At 40.4% G+C, this 22385-nt stretch overlaps 1 protein-coding gene across 6 annotated transcripts in view; it reads right to left on the reverse strand.

Moving 5' to 3' along the window:
- Mllt3 (myeloid/lymphoid or mixed-lineage leukemia; translocated to, 3) overlaps window positions 1–22385 on the reverse strand; it is a 263483-nt gene that overhangs the window by 105777 nt on the left and 135321 nt on the right. For 5 of the 6 annotated variants that reach the window (NM_027326.3, XM_030253771.1, XM_030253772.1 and 2 more), the window contains one exon: window positions 4365–4447. In NM_027326.3, the coding sequence (NP_081602.3) occupies window positions 4365–4447 (83 nt within the window). Of the gene's footprint in view, window positions 1–4364; window positions 4448–5953; window positions 6073–22385 lie in introns of those variants that run through there. The other variant, XM_006538253.3, reaches the window with a different exon arrangement.

The following is a 22385-nucleotide window of genomic DNA, read 5'->3' on the forward strand; positions in this document are numbered from 1 at the left end:
TCCAGCTCCTTTCATTTACAGATTCTAAATTATTACTTGGAAAGCTATATAGGTAAGTAAATTAAAGGTAATTCACAGAAAAAAATATTAAAGTATGATATATCATGGCCCAGCCAGTCTCCAAGCTGGCATACTTTATCATGCAGACACATGGGGGGGGACGCTTGAAGACAGCTATATCAAAATAGTCAACAAACATCAGGCAGATGCAGTTAAGGGGTAAAACCACTAAGTTTTATTCACACTCTTTTAATACAAAAGCATTCACTCCTGTGTACTAAAAAATATGTTGATAAATATAACTAATAGGAAGAAAGGAAGGAAGGGAGGAAGGGAGGGAGGGAGGAAGGGAGGGAAGGAGGGAGGGAGGAAGGGAGGGAGGGAGGGAGGGAAGAAGAGAGGGAGGGAGGAAGGAAGGCAGGCAGGCAGGCAGGCAGGCAGGCAGGCAGGCAGGCAGGCGGGCAGGGAGGGAGGGAGGGGAGGAGGGAGGGACCACATCCCCATAGGCCTTCTGGTTTAAATGAGCCAAAGAAGGAGCCATTGCTCCTCACAAAAGCCTAAGGATGAGGACGGAGAAGCTCATCTGTCCATTTTTTAAAGGATTTTTTTTGTTTTTCTTCATTTTGTTCGTTTGTTTGTTTTAAATTAGTGAGGGGAAAATGGGGAAAATGGCCATAAAGCTGTGCTCTGGTCAACTAGAAATCTCTGCTTAGAAGGCAGACATCAATATGATATTAAACTTTGTTCCTCAGGAAAGATTATTCTTCAAAGTTCAAATACAAGGAGCCAGAGGTATGGCTCAGCAGCTAAAACCAGTAATTGTTCTTTCAGAGGAGACAGGTTCGATTCCCAGTACCCAAATGATGCCTCACAACTCTTTTATAACTGCAGTTCCTGGAAGAACCAACCTTAACTCCGGAGTGAATACTGTACCCTCTTCTGACCTGAGTGCACCAACTGTTACTTAGTTCATAAACACACATGCAAGCAAGCAAAACACACACACACACACATAAATCTATATAAGAAAACTCTACATTTTCTCCAATTATAAAATAAATGTTTCCTGGAGGGGCACTCTGGTTTGGTGACACCAGAGTCCCCTCACTACACATAAACTCTAGTGCTTACCAGTCACTTACTGTCTCTGAGACCAGGCTAGGAGGGAGGAGCATGGGGACGTTACAAACTAAAGCACCGGGATGGAGTGGAGTTCAATGCGAATGCTGTGTTTGGTTTCTAAAACCCAAATGGTTTTCACAGATAGGCTAGATTTATTGTACACAAGTACAAACTAAGAATAAAAATACAGAGACCCAAGACACTCTACCAGGCCTCTTGACTCTGACACCTCAGTAAATAAGAAGTAAGGGCATGTTCATCAGAGGCATAGCAAGTCTAGGACTGGGAGAAGGACCTCATTCCTCATAAGCAGAACCGAGACTCTCCTAACATCAGAGGAACTCGTCACGACTAACTCACCATGAGGTATTTAAGATAGTCAAAGTAACCAGATTCATAGAATCTGAAGGACAGTTCTCAGGATCTGAGATGAGGGGCATAAACGCATGTTGATTTACTAACGTTAGCACTGGTATTGAAGTTTATAAAGCAAGGGAGTTCCTGGGATCATTGCATGGATCAGAAACACCACTGCATTTCACATTTCAAAGGTAAGAAGATGATTCCTAGGCATGGTGCACATGCCTTAAATTCCAATCCAGAGTGACTGGCCTGACACTATGTAGACCAGGCTGCCCTCAAAATCCTTAACATCTGCCTGCCTCTGCCTCACAGGTACAGTGGGTATGTCCAAACTGAAGCCAGTACAATGTCAGATTCACATGCATGACAGAAAAGGGGTCTACCCATACTTACAGAATCTCACAAGGAGTCAGAGCTCTTTACTCTTTGAGAGAAAAGCTTTGGGGGCGAAGGCCTAGGTGATCCAACCACTGGATAACACTAGGACGCTAGTTATGACAGTGTGATTGATGGGAAGCAAGAAGCTCTACCTGATCCTCTGTAACTAAATACCCACAGCACTGAAAGGCAGTGGTTGTGAAGGGAGTGATGGCTCCAAACTGCTTTTCATAACACAATCATTTAAAAACAATACTGTACAGTCAGAAAAGGCACTTCTCCAGAGAACATAAGTAAATGGACAATCAGCACACAGATGCTCAGCACTGTGCGTCATCAAGGAAATGCAAATCAAATCACAATGGAGTGTAGAGAGCACCCCAAGCAACAGGATATCTACAGTTAAAATGAAATATGTAACATAAAAAGCATTAGAAAAATTTCAACTTTTAGATACTGCTAACGGGAATATAAAATGCATAAAATGGTAAGGTGATTTTGAATGTAAGTAGTAGCTCCATGAAAGCATAATTACATACAATACAATCATATAATTCTATGTAGGCACTTACCCAGGGGGATTTCAATCTATGTCAACATATAAACCAATAACATTCACAGTGACAATACTCTTAATAGTCACAAAGAGGAGACAGGTCAAACAGCCACCAACTTACAAATAAAAATCAAAATGTGAGTTATTCATATTATTCCAGCATAAGAAAGAATAGGTATTATTTATCTCATAGCAAGGATGAATTCCACTTCTCAAAAGTTCTTTAAACTTACTAAATAAAATAATATGTAAAGCACTTAGCATCCAGTCAAGGACAAAGTGAGAAACCAAATAAGTAACTAAAAAACCAAGGAGTTATTGTCAAGTATGTTTCTGCTCCTCCCCGTGCGTCTCTCCTTCTGTGTCTGTCTGTTTTTCTCCCCTCCCCTCTATCTCTTTCTCTTTCTCTCTCTCTCTCCTCTCTCTCTCTGTGTCTGTCTGCCTGTCTGCCTGTCTGTCTGTCAGCACCCTAAGTAATGGAAGTTGAAGGCTGTAAAAGATGACACGGCAGGAATGTGGTAAGTAGACATGTACAGTGAGAAAGAATAGAAACATACAAAAAGTAAAAAATACCCTGTTATCGCTATATTCTTATTTTGTAGGATAGTTTATTGTCATGTTGTATCTCTTGGTCACAAGGAAACCTTTGATGAGGTGAAAGGCTAAGCCTTCTAGACACAGAAAAGCCACTCTTGCTGTGGAAAGTACTGAGTGCTAAAGAGTGGGTTGCCATGGCTCTGATCCAGTGCTGAGCACAGAGAATCATTCAATATGGTCTGTGAAGTACATATGTAGATCCCAGGCTGCACCCGCCGCGGGATGCTGCTTGCATGGCTCTGGTGGACTGATTAGCTTTCTAATCTGCGCTTGGGAGCTACTGCTATGCCCAGGACCAGACGTGAATGGAGTACTAGCTTAGAGAACTGAATTCTCTTTTCTCATTTGCCTTTTCTTTTCAAAAGTGAACTGTCTCATTTTAGGAAACATTTAGGGCACTATAATATTTTTTAATTGAAAGTAAGAAATAGCATTATTTAAAAAAATTTCAGGCACTATTACAGGCCTGCCATGGTGTTGAATGCTTTGCTGTGGGTAAGCAAAAGCACTGATCCAATGAATACAGAGAAAAAGCAGCAAGCAATAGCTTTGGCAGCGGAGGGCATGGGAACTTGGTGGTAAGGGTACTAACTTCATCACTCACGCACAGACCACTCCAGTTTATTGTGTCAATATGGTACCTTCTTGTGCCCAAAATGTATAGAGCTAAGATAAAAAGTAAGAGTCTATAGTGTTTATAAACAAAACCCTGGAACAATAATGCTGAAAAGAAGTTCAGCACTTAAGAAATGTTTACTTAAAAAATGCTCCGAATATCCCACATATGGTCAGTACACAGACTCCTTCTGACGACTTTCTGAGAAGGACACTCCTACCTCACCGTGCCATGAATGAAGTAAGCGCAGAGACCATCAACCATCACCCATGCCTTGCAGTCTGTAGAGTCTGCCCTAAACATAGTGGCATCTTTTAAGTGCAATAGAATCCAAACTATTTCAGGCTGAAATAACTTTATATACTGGCCACGTATGTTCATCAGCTAAAGGTAATACAGGATTTTATTTTTGAAAAGTTCTAGAGATAAAGCAGGAATAGAAACATTTCTTGGAAAACTCTAATTTCTCTTTTCTACTTTACAAACATCTCCATCTTTTTCAGAATGGCAATCACTCTTCAAAGGAGTATTTAGTGAATTTTATATAAACAGATACAATATGATTGAAATTATCTTTTTATAGCCACTATTATTAAAAGTTGTGATAACCAACATTCTAAGAATTCAAGCTTAGCTTTAGCACTATATAGCATTAGAATTATTAATGGATTATATTAAGCATTATCTGGTTAACACAGGATTCTGAAGGAATAGCAGGTAAAGATTACATACCTTGTTTTTAAAATAAACTTCAATTGGCAAGATGAAGCCAGCGTACCCGGACTCTTCTACCTTGTAAGGTGGGTCTTTGCACACTGCAATGTTAAAAGAAAAAACAGGGAAGATGAGAACAACAGACAGAAAGATGTTAAAAACATAAACATTCTACCATCTAGATCAGGCCCAATTTTCAGCCCCACTGACCATTTCACAGTCGAGATTCTGCTTTCTTTATTTCTTCTTCTCTGGGACCCATAGCAATATTTTCCTATCTAAAACCAAATCTATATTTTTAAATTAAAATCTGAGTGGAGTGTAGCTCACTACCATCAGTTATGGTCAGTGAGGGACTTAATTATGCTCAGAAACAGGACAGAGTCTGTGATCCAACCTCAAGAAAAGTAAATATTGGTTCTCTCCCTGTGGGTTACGATCCCTCTGGGGTTGAATGGCCCTCTCACAGGGATTGCCTAAGATCATCCTGTAGAGCAGATATTTACATTATAATTCATAACAACTAGCAAAATTACAGTTATGAAGTAACAGTGCAATTTTATGGTTGGGGGTCACCACCACATGGGGAACTATCTTAAAGAGTCAGGAAGCTTGAGAGCCACGGGAACAAAAGAACTACAGAGTTTCCTAACAAAAGAAACACCCCAAACTGGGAGTTACTGAAACTTCCTCGCTGCCTAGGCCTCTGTCCTCTAAGATGTCCTAGATGCTTGATAGACCTGAAACCCACGCTCTGTCACTTCTCAGGCACAGTAGAATTGATCGCTCCCACTTTCTGATGCCACAAAATGAGGTTTAATGAGATCCCACAACAACACATTTTTAAAAAACAACCAAATAGTTATTTTTTTTCTTAAAATAAACGAAGGTCTTAGAGAATCAGAGTCCTTGGGGACTAAAATTTCATTCTTCTAAACCTTCTACTATAGTAAAACAATCACAAGCCAAATGAATCTCACTGGGTCTTGTGGGCTGGAAAGCCTGCAGGGAAGTTAAGAACACTTGCTCTTGCAAGAGACCTAAGTTCCAGTATCCAGCATCCACATGGCATCTCACAGTGGCCTAGACCCCAGTTACAAAGGATCTGTTGCCCTCTTCTAAGCAGGGCGAGCTCCTGCGTACATGTGATGTACATACTCACTCAGGCACACATGAAGTATAGGGAGTCTCTTTAAATGGTGGTTTCATGGTGTAAGAAGGGGAAACTGGATATACTGAATGTCGAGATGTATACCCCAGTCCACTGAGTCTTCAGCCCAGGTCACATTTCCAGGCTTCCCCACTGTGTTTCCCACAAGAGCCCGGTGCTTCATTGGCACTCTGATCCGCTCCCCCCCCCCCAACACGCCCAGCACTTCCCACCTATACTCAATGCTTCCATTCTCCTTCCTCATCCAGATCCTAGTTTCTTCACAAAGTCCTTCTAGCCACGAAGTGCCTCCTATCATCCACCCAAAGCATTAACTGTCTAAATCACTACTCTGAAACTAGACAGAGCTATGTCTGACCATATGCTAAAACCCCCACTCATTTATTCCCCTTCCCTCAAAGACAGGAAACAGACAGACAGACAAACACTCTTTTACCTTGGCAAGTTAAAGCTATAACAGGTGGTTAGGGTGCAACCGCTGGCACACAGGAGCACAAAGCTACAATGTAGCTCACACTCCTGACTGCCTTCACAAAGCTGCCTTACTTCTCTGAACCTTGGAACTTGCTCCTGAAGAGTAAACAGTGTGACTGCTAGATACTGATGTTTGTGTTTCCCCAAAAACTCACATGTTGACATTCTGATGTTAATAGCATCACAAGAGTGCTGTGAGGGGTGATTAGGAAGGAGAGGACTTTGTATTTCCAACCCTCAGAGAAGCAGGAGACGGCAATTAACACAGAGACCTGCAACTGGTCAAGGTGCAGAAAGTTTGAGACTGGAATGGTAGCCCTAAATGAGACATCCATACCCTCTCTTCCAAAGGCTTGGGACAATTGCAGAAGATGGGGCAAAAGATTTTAAGAGCCAGAAACAGTGTGAATGAACACAGAGATACAGTATCCTCTGGACACAGTGTGCAGCTGCCTATATGAACTCACAAGAGTAGTGGCAAACCCTGGGCAAACTCAAGCCAGACCAACAGCATTCTAGAGAGGGGAGGAGGGCATGGAACTTACCCTAGCTGATAACTGTGGGGGAATTTGCCACTAGTAGGTCAATGTTCAATGTAAGATCCATGGATATCTGGGCAGCACAAACTGGACTTGATGGGGGGGGGGCGCACACAAAGTTGGGAGGTAAGGGATGTTGGAGCTCAGAGGAATTAGGAGAGGCAATGAAAACACTCAAAATCCAACTCATTGTGCAAAATTGTAGTAGAAGTAGTCATGTTCCTCTTCATTGTCATCGTTGTCATCCAAAGATCTCTCAGATCTCTTCCACTACATGAGGCCATAGCAGGGCGCCAATCAACAATGGTAACTAGGATCCTCACATCAGAACCTGCACATGATGGCACTCTGACTTCAAGCCACCAGATTGCAAGAAATAAGTACCTCCAGTTTCTAAGCTACCAGGTCCATTGTACTTTGTTACTACAGCTTGAACAAACCAAGGTGATACACAGACACAATACAGCAATGTATATGAATCAATGCAACAATGTATAGATCCATCCTCATGCCAGCTAGCAGGCCCTAAGATAATCAATCATCACGCAGCCTCTGAGATGAAAACAACATGGAAACAGCAAGGAGAGAGGCTTTGATTTGGATCACAGGACTGTCATCCATGGCCTCGGGCTAGAGGTCTTGATAGCTTCTGCTTCCTTTCTCTTTAACAGAGAATAAAACACCATCTATACACTTGCAAGCATAGCTTCAATGTGCAAGGTGACTGTATGTAGAAAACATTATAAACAAAATGTGTTTTATTTAGAATTGGTGGTGGTATACATGGATGTTGGCTCCACGGGGATATGGTCACAGAGAAGTGGACGGAAAACACAGGCTTACTGTTGTCTCTACCTGACAGGGTTTCATCATGTAGCTCAGGCTGGCCTGGAAATCTTGGTCCTCCTGCCTCAGTCTCCTGAGTGCAAGTATTATAGACAGGCATATGCCACCAAACCCAGCTGAAGGCAAGCTTTTAATGACCAACTCTCTCCTTTAGTTCACCTGATGAAAAATTTCCCCAAACCTGACATCCTTCAAGAATGAAGCACCTCACTTTATCTTGTATGTTTTTCTAATTTAAATAAAAAGAAAGCGCAAAAGGACCCAGAGTAGTGGCAGTCACTTATCCACTGACCACCTGCCAACCTTCATGAATATTCAAATGACCTGAACACTGGGGTGAACTTGTAGCCCCACCCAGCGGGCTGGTAGCTGGCAACACTCTTGGCATTCTCAGCTGTGGGGCCCTTGCAGAAAGGCAGTTTCAGTGTATGAAACCCTTAAAGAATTAATGAAATTATTTTTAGATGGCAGTTTGGTGTCCAGGTTGCTTAGAATTAATCGTGCCAGTGTCATTTGAAGGAAGTTTATTTTGTGGGCTGCTGCACCCGCCAGGGAGTTATAGCTGTTCCTCTCTGCACCCTTTTGTATAATTCATTTTCTCTATTCTGCATGCAAATTGCTCCAATTATAGGAAACAGCTGTTAGTGGGCACATCTTCGAGTTGGAAATCTTGGGATTTTTTTCAGCCTCCTAAAGGAAGTGATCTGCTGTGCATTAATATTCTGTACAAGTCTGTTTTCATAAAAAATATTTATTAACTTATACCTCAATTATTTTTAAGTGTAAAATTTTCATTTACAACAAATGATGCCTGTACAGTACCCCGAGTTCTTAATTAGAAGTAAACAATAGGGCCAGCAAGGTGGCTCAGCCAGTAGAGGCACTTGCTACCAAACCTGAAGACCTGAGTTCAGTCTCCAGACACACACACACAAGGAAAGAGGAGAAACAACCTCCTCAATCTACTCTACATGAATTCACCACATGAATCTGCCTGTCTTGGAACGCACTACATAGTGCAGGCTGGACACAAACTCACTGAGATCCACCTGCCTTTGCATCACAAGGGCTGGAATTAAGAGTGTGTGCCACAAAGTTTCTCACAGGCCCGGAGCTCATAGATTAAGGTTAAGACAGCTAATACAACAAACCCCACCGATCTTCCTATCTCCCCTTACCAATAGCTGGCATTTCAAGAACACAACTATGTGCCAGGCTTTTAACATTGGTTCTAGAGATCAAATGTAGGTACTCGTGCTTGAATAATAAACATTTTGGCAGGGCTATCTCCCTAGCCAAAAACATTTTAGATATAACGGACATAAGGAAAAAAAAAGCAATATAAATATATAGTTCCTTTCCTCATTCTAGCATGTTACAATCCTAAACAGAAGAACTCGAAGAAGCAGAACTAGACTTGAAGATATGCAGCCAGTGGGAATAGTATTTTTCTAAAACAGCTCTTCAAAACAGTAGATACGTAATTGGTTGATATCCCAGGGAGGCCTGCTCTTTTCTGAAGGGAAAGAGAGGAGCAGTGGATCTTGGGGAGGGTAGAAGTGGGGAGGAGGGACTTGGAGAAGGGGAAACTGAGGTCAGGATGTAATATATGAGAGAAGAGTTTTTTAAACGTATGTATGATACTAATATGTAATGTATGGCATGATGCTAACAATACACGCTGACCATTAGCTGATTTAATTTGGACTTTGAAAACAATCATAAGAGGAAAGAAAACACATGGGAAGGCAGAGGCTGTGACTTAGTTAACTGAGAGTAAGGCAAGTCTACATTTACTCATGAGCAAATTCTCAGTGGAAAACTTATTATTCTCAGAAAGGGCAAAAGGGAGGGTCGTGGTATACAGAGAAAAAAGTTTCATAGATGAAAAAGCAAAGTGACTTAAACAATAAATTATAGATATGAAAAATTAAGTTCATTCAATAAGGACTTACTTTTTTACATCAAAAAGTCCCATAAAAATCCTTTTGCAAACCCAAAAGACCTTCACCTAAGCTATAAAGACACTAGCAGGCAACAGTTTTCTCACTGTTTCTCAAAAACACAGCTGGTAAATTTTGCTCCAGAGCAGTTCTCTAGACTATCTGCTTAGGCAGTATGGTTTATGCTGATCTGAATACTTCTATAACAAATATGGCCCAGTTGCCCATTGATTAATTATTGGTTTTACTTTATTTACTGCACAGAGTCATTTGGGAAGGAAACACACACCAGTCTCTTTCTGTATAGTCTGGTTATTATCACAACTTTGTGCCAATTGTTGCTTCCAGCTTGAGCCTTTTTGGAGCCCTTCCCACCCCATTTCAATCCCACCACATCAGAGCCCCCAGAAATGAAGAATACAGGGTCCTGTACAACCGATCTCATTGTCCCAATAGTCTCCTACCACCGTCTGAAAGTCTAGAGCCAGGGTCTAATAGTCTGAGCATCAGGGAATAGCTCACCACACTGTCTATAAACATGGTCTACGCCTGGACACTATGACAGTCTAAAAAGAACAAAAATCAACAGTTGGGCTTTGTTTTTGTTTTTATAGGCACACATGGACACATACTCATGAGTGCACTTGTGTGCCACATACAGAGAGAGAGAGAGAGAGAGAGAGAGGCAGACAGACAGACATATTCATTACTGCTTCGACTGTTTCTAAATAACAAAGAAAAAAGGTTAGAGAATAACATTGGGCAAATTATTAACTGTGTGGTGGAGTTTTCCACCTTGTTCATTTAAAAGTTCAAATGCAGTCCTAAAATACTATCTTTGCCAAATGTAACAAATAACTATGTGAACACAAGCACATTTTTCATAAAGCTTTAGAAACAGCAACTAAACACAGTTCACTGACTGGGGTAGTTCTGGACCACAAGTCTCCTTCCTTCAGAGCCACAAGACCCAACTCAAACACCGCTTCCTCCAAAGAGCCTTCTACTAATACTTTGAAACTAAATGGCAGCTTTCCTTTTCTAGATTCTCCTATGCTTCTTATTGTACAAAATTAGTGCATCGCGGTGTAACTGCTACCATTAATCCCTGTCCCAGAGATAGTCCCTCATTTAGGAAGCAGGTTGAATTCATAAAATGGAACTTTAACGCAGGCTTCAAAGAGTGGGAATTGTCAAGTCTGGGAGTCAGGAAGAAGAGAACGAAGGCTGCGACAGTAAGCAGGGTATCACGAAAGCCATTTCGGAAGTCAGATCAGATGAGCAGACATTTTCAAAATGGTAGCACAAAATTAATAGGAAAGCCTATGGGGTATAAGTTGCACATGTGAAAGAAGGGCCATTCGTGTCACAGAGCTGCAGGACAGCCCTGGAGCTAACCTAAGGGCTCCCCACTCTAAGCTGCCCAATGGCCCAATGGCTCCTACGATGACCTAACTTACTGCTAACAGAATCTTGATGTACATGTTCAGAAGACCTTTAGCCTCTCTGTGTGTTCCGATCTGTACAGGGAAATGTCCCCCACAGAATCATGTACATGTGGTGGTTAGAAAGCCTTTAGGGGTACAACCTTGATGGAGGAAACGGGTCACCGGTTGGCTTGAGAGTTCATAGCCTCTCCCATGTTCTGCCCACTCTGCTTCCTGCATTTGGAGATGTGATCTTTCAGCTCCCTGCTCCAGCCACCCACTGTCATAGAATCCACTGTCACACTCCCTCTGAGATCACGAGGCCCAAATAATCTTTTTCTGCTGTACGTTGCTTATAGTCATGTTATCTTATCATGAAGATAATAGTGATTGATATAATCTCCAAGAGGGAATTTTGTTATAAACATATACATGCTTTTTGTATGTTATTTGTGTGTGTTACTCTATCAACTGAATGACATCACCAGCCTTTTATAAAGAATTATTTTCATAGTCACCCAAACCCAGGTAGCTAAAGTTAAACCAATATATTTCATTTTAATGCAAATACCCAGTCTTAAAACAGGACTTCCTTTAAAACCAGTTCTTCAAGGAACTTACTGTTACAAATGAACCAGCAAAACAGAAACTGTCCCAAACGAGAGAACAATATAAATTGTTAGGAAATAATCAACAATCCTTCAAGCTAATGTTGATCTTTCTCCTAGCAACTTGGCCCACATTTCCTCTTTAAGCACATGAAATTGCTTTTACAATTTTAAACCATTAACCCAATGGAAATAGATTTCCAGGCTAATTGGATGGGAAAAGGCAAAAAAAATTTGTCTTCATAAAGTTCATACTAGAGACAAACCTAATTTTTATGGAGAGTTATTCAGATAGAAAAATACTGAGATTTTTTATCTCATGGAATATTGTCCTGCTAGCACTGGGGAGACTTGGGTGAAAGAGCAGTGAGTTAGAGGGCAGGGCAGGACACCTATAGAGAGCATCTCTCTCTGTCTCTCTGTCTCTGTCTCTCTCTCTCTCTGAAAACAAAAAGATAAGGGAGTGGTGGAAGAAGAAAAAGAGTCACCGAAATCTCAGACAGAATTGTCACATCTCAGGTCTCCCTGAAAGGAGAGCATCTGCTAAATGGAGAATGATCTTCCAGGGAAGCAACTGAGAAATGTTCCCAGTGTTAGAGGCCCAGAAAAGCTGGCTGGCTGAAATGCAGCTCCTCTCTGAAGCTTTTACATTTTGATTCTAAGATTAATTCATATATATTTTACTTATATAAAGGTTCTGATTGCACGCCTGTATGTATGTATGTATGTATGTATGTATGTATGTATGTATGTATGTATATATGTATGTACATGCTCCATATATGTACCCAGTGCCTACCAAGTACAGAAGAGGATGGTAGATCACGGAAACAGGAGTTACATATTATGGTGAGCTCCCTTGTGGGTGCTGGGAATTGAACCCAGGTCCTTTGCAAAAAACAAATGCTCTTAACTATTGAGCCATCTCTGTACCCCTCCTTCTTAATCAAGTATATAAGAAGTCAATGGAGAGTCCTATTTTTTTTAATAACACCTCAAAATTTCATTATGTGGAAAAGTCCTCTGACACAGTCCTTCTCTCAGGAAAATATGTGTAAAATTTAAAAGCAGCACAGGACACAGGCACTGGCTGGTGTGGCACAAATAGAAATAACATTTACATTGATCCACAGGAAGAAAACAACCCACCATAAGGAAAGCCCGCCCTCACCTGACCTCTCAGAGCTCCTTCATTGCTCTCTTACTTGGCTTTTCCTCTGTAGGTGAAGCCACTTGCTCTTTCCTATGTCTGTCTAACTGCACATCCCGGAGGTTTGCCTGTCACTTCACAGTCTCATCTCTCAGACCTCACCTTTCCCAGTGCTACAAATTCCCAAGATAGCAATGATTCCCCCCTAAGATCTGGCAACCAGACACAATTCTCAGGAATATGTATAATGGAGTTTTGAATGACAAGCTTTAAATAAAAATCTGTCCTTTGAAATCTCGGAGTCCCTGAAAAGTACCAAAAAAGCCTTCAAACTGAGGAACTTTGGCCTCAAAAAGTGAGTTTTAAGTGCAATTTAGGAAAACGAAAAAGATCACCAGCGCAGAACTATCTTCTTGGGGCAATGTAAAAAATGGCATGTTTCACAAGAGGAAAACAAGAGTGATGACTGTTCAAAATACTGGGAGAGAAAAGTTTAGATTTCCTCGAGCATATGCTCGTATTTTAAAAGATGCCATCCAACTGAGATGAGTTTCCCCCTGAAATCAGTATACAGTGTCTTCAGAGTTACTTTTAAAAGCGGTACAATAATACTCTCTCCTACAGCACAATTCAATTTCTTATTCTGACGATTTATTCTTGTCCAGAGGCAGAGAACAATAAAACGGTGTCCTACACAAGAGAGCTGCCAGCTGGGCTCCAGTGATAGGCATGGCCATGCACTACAAAGTAATCAAATATAATAAATCAAATATGGAACCCATTTCCAACAAAAATAAACAGCTGAGACCACCATAATCAAACTCCATGGAAGCACCAAAAGAGGACAATTCAACAGTGACTTCACTTCTCACTTCTCAATCAATTTCTGCCTTATTCTCTTTCCAGTGGGGGAGGGGGCTTCCAGGAAAGGATCAGAACCTGCCCCAAGTTTACAGAAACGGTGCAAAAAAGCAGGACTTCTTTGCAGCATCTTATGGACTCTGCTTTTTTGGTCTCTGCACAGCATCATCACTGAGTAGCTTATCTAAGGAAGAGTGCTTTAGCCCCAAGAACAGCCAGAGTCAGGGAGCAGGGAAGAAAAACCAAACAACAAAACCCCCAATTCTCATTTTTTTCTGCAAAAAGAGACAACAATATCCAAATAATACATAGAAAAACACCACTGTCCTGAACAAACAAGGGGTGGGGAAGACAGAAGTTTGGAACAACAGGAAGCAAGAGGAGATGCTGCTGGAAATGACTACTGCCCATCAGCAACCGTTCTACGGCACACTGCTGAGACTTCTCTAAGATCAGGTATTTTGCTCCCCTAAATCAAGGGCTCACTGAAAAGCTGATTTCAGCAATGGGCTTATGGCAAGGAGGAGAGAGAGAAGGTGGGAACAAACGAAGAACCAGCGGACAGATAGACAAGACAAAGAGCTTAGTCACCAAGAACCAGCGCTGCTGAAAGGGACACCTGGTCACAAATCCACCTTGGACATTCACAACATTGACATGATACACACAGTTCCATCATTTATAGAATGAAAGTGATTCTATTTTTCCTACTTGATATAGCTCCTGCACTCTGAAAGACAACATCCATTGTAAAAATGAAGAGATAATCCTAGTAACCAAGAGAACATTCTGGAAACTGAGGTATACCCAGTGATCTAAGAGTATTCAAATACAAACTGAAAAGCATGAAGATATATTTTAGACTTTCCTAAAACCCTTCTCCAGAGCACCCTAAAATATGCATACTTGTAGTTAGTTTAACCATTCTCAGCTAACATTTAAAGTACAGTGTAAAGTCGGAGTGCTGAAATACTGCAACAGAACAGACTAGAAAATGGAAACTCAATTCCAGTTTAAGACCCACACTGTAGTAAAGAAAAATTAGCAGAAATCAAGAGACATATCTCTGCTTCCAAGTCCCTTTTAAACACTGGCCTTGGACTACTGTCACTAAAAAGAAACCAGCTTCCATTACAGAGGCAGTGTCAGCATCCAAAGCTCTGTTATTAAAGACAAAGTGTATGGGCTACTTCTAACTTAAAAGGGAATGAATGCATAATGTGTTTTCGTGGCTTCAATTAGGCATAAGAGATCTATCAGCTAATTATCACATCTGTTATAACAAAAATTAAAACTGAAATAAAACAAAACAAGGATTCAGCATTACACTGTGTGTGTGTGTGTCTGTGTGTGTGTGTCTCTGTGTGTGTGTGTGTCTGTGTGTCTGTGCCTGTGCCTGTGCCTGTGCCTGTGCCTGTGCCTGTGCCTGTGCCTGTGCCTGTGCCTGTGCCTGTGCCTGTGCCTGTGCCTGTGCCTGTGCTGTGCCTGTGCCTGTGCCTGTGCCTGTGTCTGTGCTGTGCCTGTGCCTGTGCCTGTGTCTGTGCTGTGCCTGTGCCTGTGCCTGTGCCTGTGCCTGTGCCTGTGCCTGTGCCTGTGCCTGTGCCTGTGCCTGTGCCTGTGCCTGTGCCTGTGCCTGTGCCTGTGCCTGTGCCTGTGTATCTGTCTGCCTGCCTGCCTGCCTGCTGTCTGCATTTGTTTGCTTGTGGAAGATGAAGAAACCAGTCTCAGGTAGCCTATGCTGACTTTGAACTATGTAACTAAGAAATACTTTATGTTGCAGATCTTTGTGCTTCCACACCCCATGTGCTGGGATTCCAGGTATGCGCCACACCATGCCAAGTTTTGTGTTTTGTTTTACAGTTGTAGGGGCTGAACCTACAGCTTCAAACAAGCGTGGCAGACAGGTACTGTAGGCATAAGCTACACACTCAGCCCCAACACTTGAACTGTTTCAAGTGCATTCTGGTAAAGGCCTTTTCATAACCAGAGACAAATTTTATTTTTATGAGACCATTAAAATAATACTGGTTTTTAAAAACAGAGGCTGCCTCATGAAAAATTCTATAAATTAGATTTTCATTCTCTCATTGCCATTCTGACTGCGTAGTTAGATTAAATCTGCTGAACAACACCCCATTTCACATATATAAATCAAAACAGAAATTTCATTCCTTAGGGCTTGATATAATTGAGTTATAGTAGCATATCAACTCAAGTATTACAAAATGAAACAACAGGATACATTGGTAGCATTTGTGAGAAACACCAGGCTTTTAGAGGGGTAGAACAGAAAATTAAATCAACTGTCTGCACATTAGGCATAGTGCATTATGTAAAAAGCTCTTCAGCGGTGTGATTTTAGTATATATTGCATTTGCAGTAACCCCTGTTCTTAATCACATTGAAGCCTATTATATTACTTCTTAAATACAAAGCACCCTGCCACAGTGCAGTCAATCTTAATAGCATTCCTGACTGCACATATAAAATATAGGCTGATGAATAGGTTTATGCCCAATTGAAGGAGATGGGACAGCTCAACAGAGATTAAATAAAGCTCCTGCCAGTGGCTGAATCTTAAACCTGAAGAGAAGAACACAACTCAAACCAAATTTCATAGGCAAAGGTCAAACAGGATACTAATTAAGACTGCAACTTGAAGAGCTGCTGGCATTCACTCACTTAGTATAACTCTGAAGAGAAAGTCCTCCCTCGCAAGAGAAACATGGTAACTTTCACTGAGTGGGTCCCAGGATAAACTAACTTAGATGGAGGTGACCACAGTTCTGATCACCTTAGGAACCCATTTCTGCTACAAAGTTATTGGACCTTTTGTGTAAACCCACACATACAATTTCTATTACACCATACCTCAAAAATAAATCCTAGATTTTAAAAAGTAACGTATTAATAGGAATAGAATTTCAATAACAGCTGGTATCTATCAATAGTTTTTACAGCTCCTGATCCTTTTGTTTCCCGAGTGTCCCACTGCTAACAGTTCTGACCCACCCTACAGAGGAGGCACAGGGATGGCTGGCAGCCTCTCTCTACATACGGGACCTGCAGAACTGAAATACAAACTTGGTTGTATGAAAATGTGGGGAATATAGAGTAAGCTCAAAAAAAAATATTTTTAATGTAAGAATGATTACTTGAAGTACTGTTATCACACAAAGAGAAAACCCAGGCCTGGTTAAATTTTATATGATTCATGTTTTATAAAAATTATTCTTTTGGGAAAAGGGTCAGCTGGGAGGTAAAATAGAGGATAATGGGGGTAACCATGATGAAGTGCATTATATACACACATTCAAGTGGTATAAACATGGGCACTGTCTCATGCAACTAATATACAGTAACACAGATTTTTTTTCTTAAATAATCAAGGGTGGAAAAATCATTCTATTTTTTAATACTGTTATTTCCTAAACCTCCTATCAATTTTAGTTTCTCTCCCATGCAGGCACACACTGTACCAGGATACTTGCCCATATCATGGTTATTGTTATTTTTTTAGTTTTATTATTTTATGTATATGAGTATTTTTGCCTGCATGTGTATATGTGAAACATGTGTATATGTACATGTCTGGTGCCTGCAGAAGAGGGCATCACATAGGATAAGAGTTACAGAGAGAAATGAGCTGCCATGTGGGCACTGGGAATTAGACCTGAGTCCTCAACAAGAGTAGCCAGTGCTGTTAAATGCTGAGCCAACTCTCCAATCCTGTCACTTTGTGTTTATGAAAAATGCTGATTGGTAGATAAGCCATAATTCCATTGACTATAATCCAGGGTTCGAAAAGGTAGAAACCAAGCAATAGAACTTGATTTAACAGGAAGAAGGTTTTAATATTTTATAATGATCATTTATTTATAAATAAATGCATTTGCTCTCCCACATACCCTCCCTCTAAATAAGTGCAAATGAAATGTTGTCATCATGCTATATTCTTCCCTACAATGGCGAAATGCAGTAAGCTATCCAAAGACAGAAAGTTTAACATCATTTCTTCCTTGAATATAGTATTAAAAGTTTGGTTTATTTAACACTGTCACCGAGTCCCTGAAAGATCAGTGATGTCACATAAACCCCTTACAAGGAAGAAGCAGCAGAAGAGCCTGCCAACCGCACTTCCTACAGACAGAATATGACAACTTCAGCAATTTACCCTGAGGTCGCAAAGCTGATTCCAGGCATTCAATCAATAAGATAATTATTAATGACTTCTGTACCCAGCCCTCTCTGTAGGATGCTTAGATTTAAAGTATTTTCTTCTTTCTGCTAATTTCACTCCTTATTTTTTAAAGGTTTTTATATAATAAAAGAAAAATCTTTATGACACTCACAGACTCAAGAAAAATTTATTCGCAAACAATATGCCTGGGATTTGAATTATTTATCAAGTCAAGAACGAATGAAATCTAGCAGTGCCTTCTGTGTGTACAACCCACACCTTAACAAGACATTAACAGCTCAATTTTATGGAGAAACCAGGTATACAGCTAGCTAATTAGTGTTTCTGTTTCTCTTTCACTTTCTACCCCCTAGTAACTAACTTTAGACAAGTTACACAGGCTCTCTCTACATTTGTTTCTTCCAACAACACAGAGCAAAATGCAGGGCCTTGCAGATCCATTATAAATATGTGTTTTATGACAATTTTTTTTTGGAAATCCTAAATTCCTACCAATACCAATGCGGTATTGGGTGTTTCTTGACACGGGGCCTCCCTATGTAATCTCAGTTCTCTCAGAGCTCACTATGTAACTAAAGGCTGGCCTCAAATAACACTCCCTCGGCCTTCAAGTGAGGCAGTCACAGCCAAGAGTCTCCACACCAGGCTGAAATATTAGTCTTAAAACAGAAATATTTTATCAATATGCTGATACACTTCTACACAAGGACAGAGGCATGGTGCCATTTAGTCAAAATTTCTAACCAAGAGTTAAAGGTTAGACCATAATACATTGCCTGGCATTCTGTGAACATCAAACGCTAGTAGGATACAGATATACCAACATAGTAAGGAAAGTGAACACTTAAAAAAAAATGTACGATAAAGATGGCAAAATGCTACCGACTCTAGCATTAAATAAACAATGAATGACGGTGTTTCCTTTCTTATAAACATGGTTCATTGGAAACTCCTGTCTTCATTTGATGTTTTACCTGCTTACAAACTCAGACTTCCAGGCATAAGCTCCGTCAGTCTTCTGTCCTAAACCTTGAGTGATTCTGACAAGCTCAACTTTGAAAGCCAAGAGACTGTTGCAGATGGTCCTGGTGAGAGAGACAATCCATCCTCTACCTCTGTCCATCTCTGTCTGTCTCCTCTTCCCTCTCTTTCCTTATTACTCACAAGCATCACTGCTTGCCATAACCCTGTAAACTAACATCCCTTTATAACACATTAACTTTTAGTGACCACAGTATTTTGTATAAACACCCTGTAAAACGTCCTTTTCTAATACTACTTCAATATCAAAATTATTAGATCACCGAATGTGATTCTTCCCCTCTGTTTTATTTGAAGACTCTCTCTCAACTATGTAGGTGCGTAGGCTACCCTGACCTTAAACTCACAACGTTCCTGTATCACACACTTAAGTGTTAAGGTTACAGTCATGTTATGATTACAGACATGTTACAGGCATATTAAGATTGCAGGCATGTGCCATCATGCCCAGCAAGCTATGGTTCTTAATACAATAACAACACAAGAAGCATTTGGCTGTTGGCTCTATCCTGCCAGGAGTGGATAGAAACCTTATGTAAGGTATCTTTTAGACCTGAGATGCTAAACTGTTGCTTACATTATAGGGCAAGGCCGAAAACTCAAGCTGAGTTCACCAGACAGGACTCAACAACTTTTCCCAAAAGGAATATCAAGAACAGAGTAATTCTATTCTGTCACTGCTATGAAATCCACAAGTCTCATTTAAATTGAAAAAACAACAACAACAAAATAAAGAACAAAAAAATAACAAGGGAAAAAAGGATAATGAGAATAAGTTAATCAACTGAGAACAAACTGGCTGCCAGAGGCTTCCCAACACTAGCTCAAGCCTGGCCTGTACACAATACTGAAATACAATACATAAATAAGTATTATGCAACTTGCAAATGACTGCTATACTTTCTAGTCATTGCACAAATAGAATGTGTTTTGCCATGCTCTCCATTGATGTCTGTTCCTAGAAGGCCAGAGATGATGCCCAAGAGAAGTGTCAAAAGCCTAAGGACAAGACTAAAGTTGACTTGCCCAAATGGTTACAATGTGGCCAGGCCATCTCCACACAGGAGGCTGACCTCACTGCAGCTGCTTCTGGTTTCAAATGCCATCTATGAGTATTTTCTCTCTTTTTCTTGGATCCTGTAGTATACACACACACACACACACACACACACACAAGCATGCACACATACACATGTACACACATATAATTATGTAATATCTGAAGTGCCCATGCCACCAGGGAGCTGTACCATGCTGCCCAGACAAGGTACAGAGCCACTCTCCCAAGCTGCCCTAAGAACTTGAGAGTGAAAGAGGTGGCTCAAGCCCCCAGTGTGGGAGACCTGGCCCTAGTGGGAACGCCTGTAGGAGCCTGGGAGTGTTAGTCCTGCCCCTTGCTAGCAAGTGCTACATGCAAGAGAGCTGGCCCCACCCCTCTCCTGGGCATAGTGGGAGAGCTAGTCCTTGTGGCCCAAGTGTAGGAGAGCTGGCAGGCTGAACAACCACCTAAGCCCAGATCTAGGGCTGTGAGTGGCCCACCTCAACATCTACCCCATCTAGACTGCCGGATCCAAAGCTGCAGGATATCTACAACACAGGGAAAAAACAGGTCTGGGTAACGGTCCAGTATTGAGGGGATGTAGCAGAAGCCCAGAGGCCTCAAAACAGAACAATGAGTTATGAAAATGAACATTTGCAAATAAATCTGCTTAGGCAAAAGGGTATACGTGTGTGACACACCAGTTTTCACAGGAAGATGTTGTTGTTGTTGTTGTTGTTGTTGTTGTTGTTCTATTCTTTATTTTACTTTGGGGGGAGGTTGTAAGAGCAGAGGGCAGATATGGAGGGATGCAAAAACAAGTGGGATTGGGGTGCAATAAGGTGAAATTCACAAATAATCAATAAAAAGTTAAAAAATAATAATTTCTGAAGACCTCAACAACATTCCTATGCCTTATTGTCGGCCCAATTTGAAGCAAAGGATTATTCAGCAATTTTGCCATAAGACCACAAAGAAATGTTAATAATCTGTGTAAATAAATGACTTGAATAATTGGAGGGTGCTTGATATGGTGGTATAGAGTTAGAAGGCTACAGCATCTTTGGAGTTAATTACATTAATTTCCAAATAAAACTGCATGCACATTTTATTTTCAGTGACTACTTGACCCACAATTAATATTTATTACATTAACTCAATTACTTTCAAGTTATTACTAAAAATTGAACCTTCCCTCTCTACTCACTTTGCCTCTGAGTATGAATCTTATTGCCCACAAACTACAAACCTCATTCTGGTCCCAAAGTCTCTGCCTTAGTTTAGCAGAGAACTATGATACTATGTATTAACAACATTTTCTCATAGAAAAATAATTTGATCCTATTTTCCCTCCTCAGTTCCTCTCAGATCCTCCCCAACTCACTACGTGCCCTTCCCTCTCCCTCTTCATCATCACCCACCCCCCCCCCACTTTCTAACAAAACCAGCAAGAAACAAAACCCACAAAAGCATATTAACTTCTATTCCATTCTGTCTTAAGTTAATATTACAAACAGTGCCCTCAAGTCTAGTTACTGGTTCAAAAATGAAGTGGACAAACTGTAGTTGAGTGAAAAAAGGAGAGCAAAAGAAACAGACCAAACAGGCTTCTAAGATACTGGGCTCATGAGGATAATTTTTTCCTATAGCTAGTAAAATGATTATGAAGACTAGTTAACTAGTCATGAAGACTAGAAAGCTGATTATGAAGACAGTACCTATGAGTACTTGGGGGAAAAAAACTATACTTATTTATAAGACTATGCACAAAGATCTCTATTCCAAACCCCACCAGAACTTCTTGTCTATTTTTGAGTGGTTATACAGGATGTACAGTGACTGAATGGCTTCATGCAAGTCCATCTAAGACTCTGAACTGATCTAGAACAACCCGTGCTTGAATTCAACAAAAGACCATATGCCTAGCATGGCCTCCACTAAGCCAATACCTGACTCTGTGAAATAGCAGCAAGAGAAAAGATAGGAAGAAAGAGTATCTGCTTAAAAGTTTATTTATATAAATACCAGTTTGATGTATACAACCTTAAAGGTTCAAGATAAAGCCATTTGTATGGATGAGATAGTTGATCTACAAAAACAACACAGCAGAAATGCTGAACACATTATGGTTCATGGTGATGCTCTTTGGCAGTTAACCTTGTATAATGTGAAAGAAGACAGCCAAGCACATGTCCCTCAATAATTTATCTAAAAGGCCTGTCACATGTCCCTAAGTCCTAACAACATTTCACAATGATATGACATCAATTCTTCTCTCCTTGAATCCATAATTAATTTTGTTAACCTTAATGGTATAATTCCAAATTCTGATCTATTATATCAAAAACAGTAACAAATCACTCTCAATTAATAGGTAAGATTATGTGACCTATATTAAAGTTTCATAAAGCTGGCCATTTATTATGCTGCTATAGTGAAATGAGTTCTATACTCATTAAAGGTAATCTATCAGGATCAGAAATAAATCATTAATAACTTATTAAATATGATGCTTGAAGCATTAAAAAGCAAAGCAAAAAAAAAAAAAAAAAAAAACTAGTCCAAGATCTTTGGTTTAAGAATGGATAGACCTCATTTTCATATTGATTTTATGAAGTTATCAACTAACTTTCATTACATCAATCTTAATTTTTCCACGACTTGGTATACATTAAGTACTACTACTATTAATATGACTATTGACATATCAATATGGTCTTTCTCCAAAATGTATATATT

The sequence above is a fragment of the Mus musculus genome, chromosome 4 (assembly GCF_000001635.26).
Source record: "Mus musculus strain C57BL/6J chromosome 4, GRCm38.p6 C57BL/6J".
NCBI classification, from domain to species: Eukaryota; Metazoa; Chordata; class Mammalia; order Rodentia; family Muridae; genus Mus; species Mus musculus.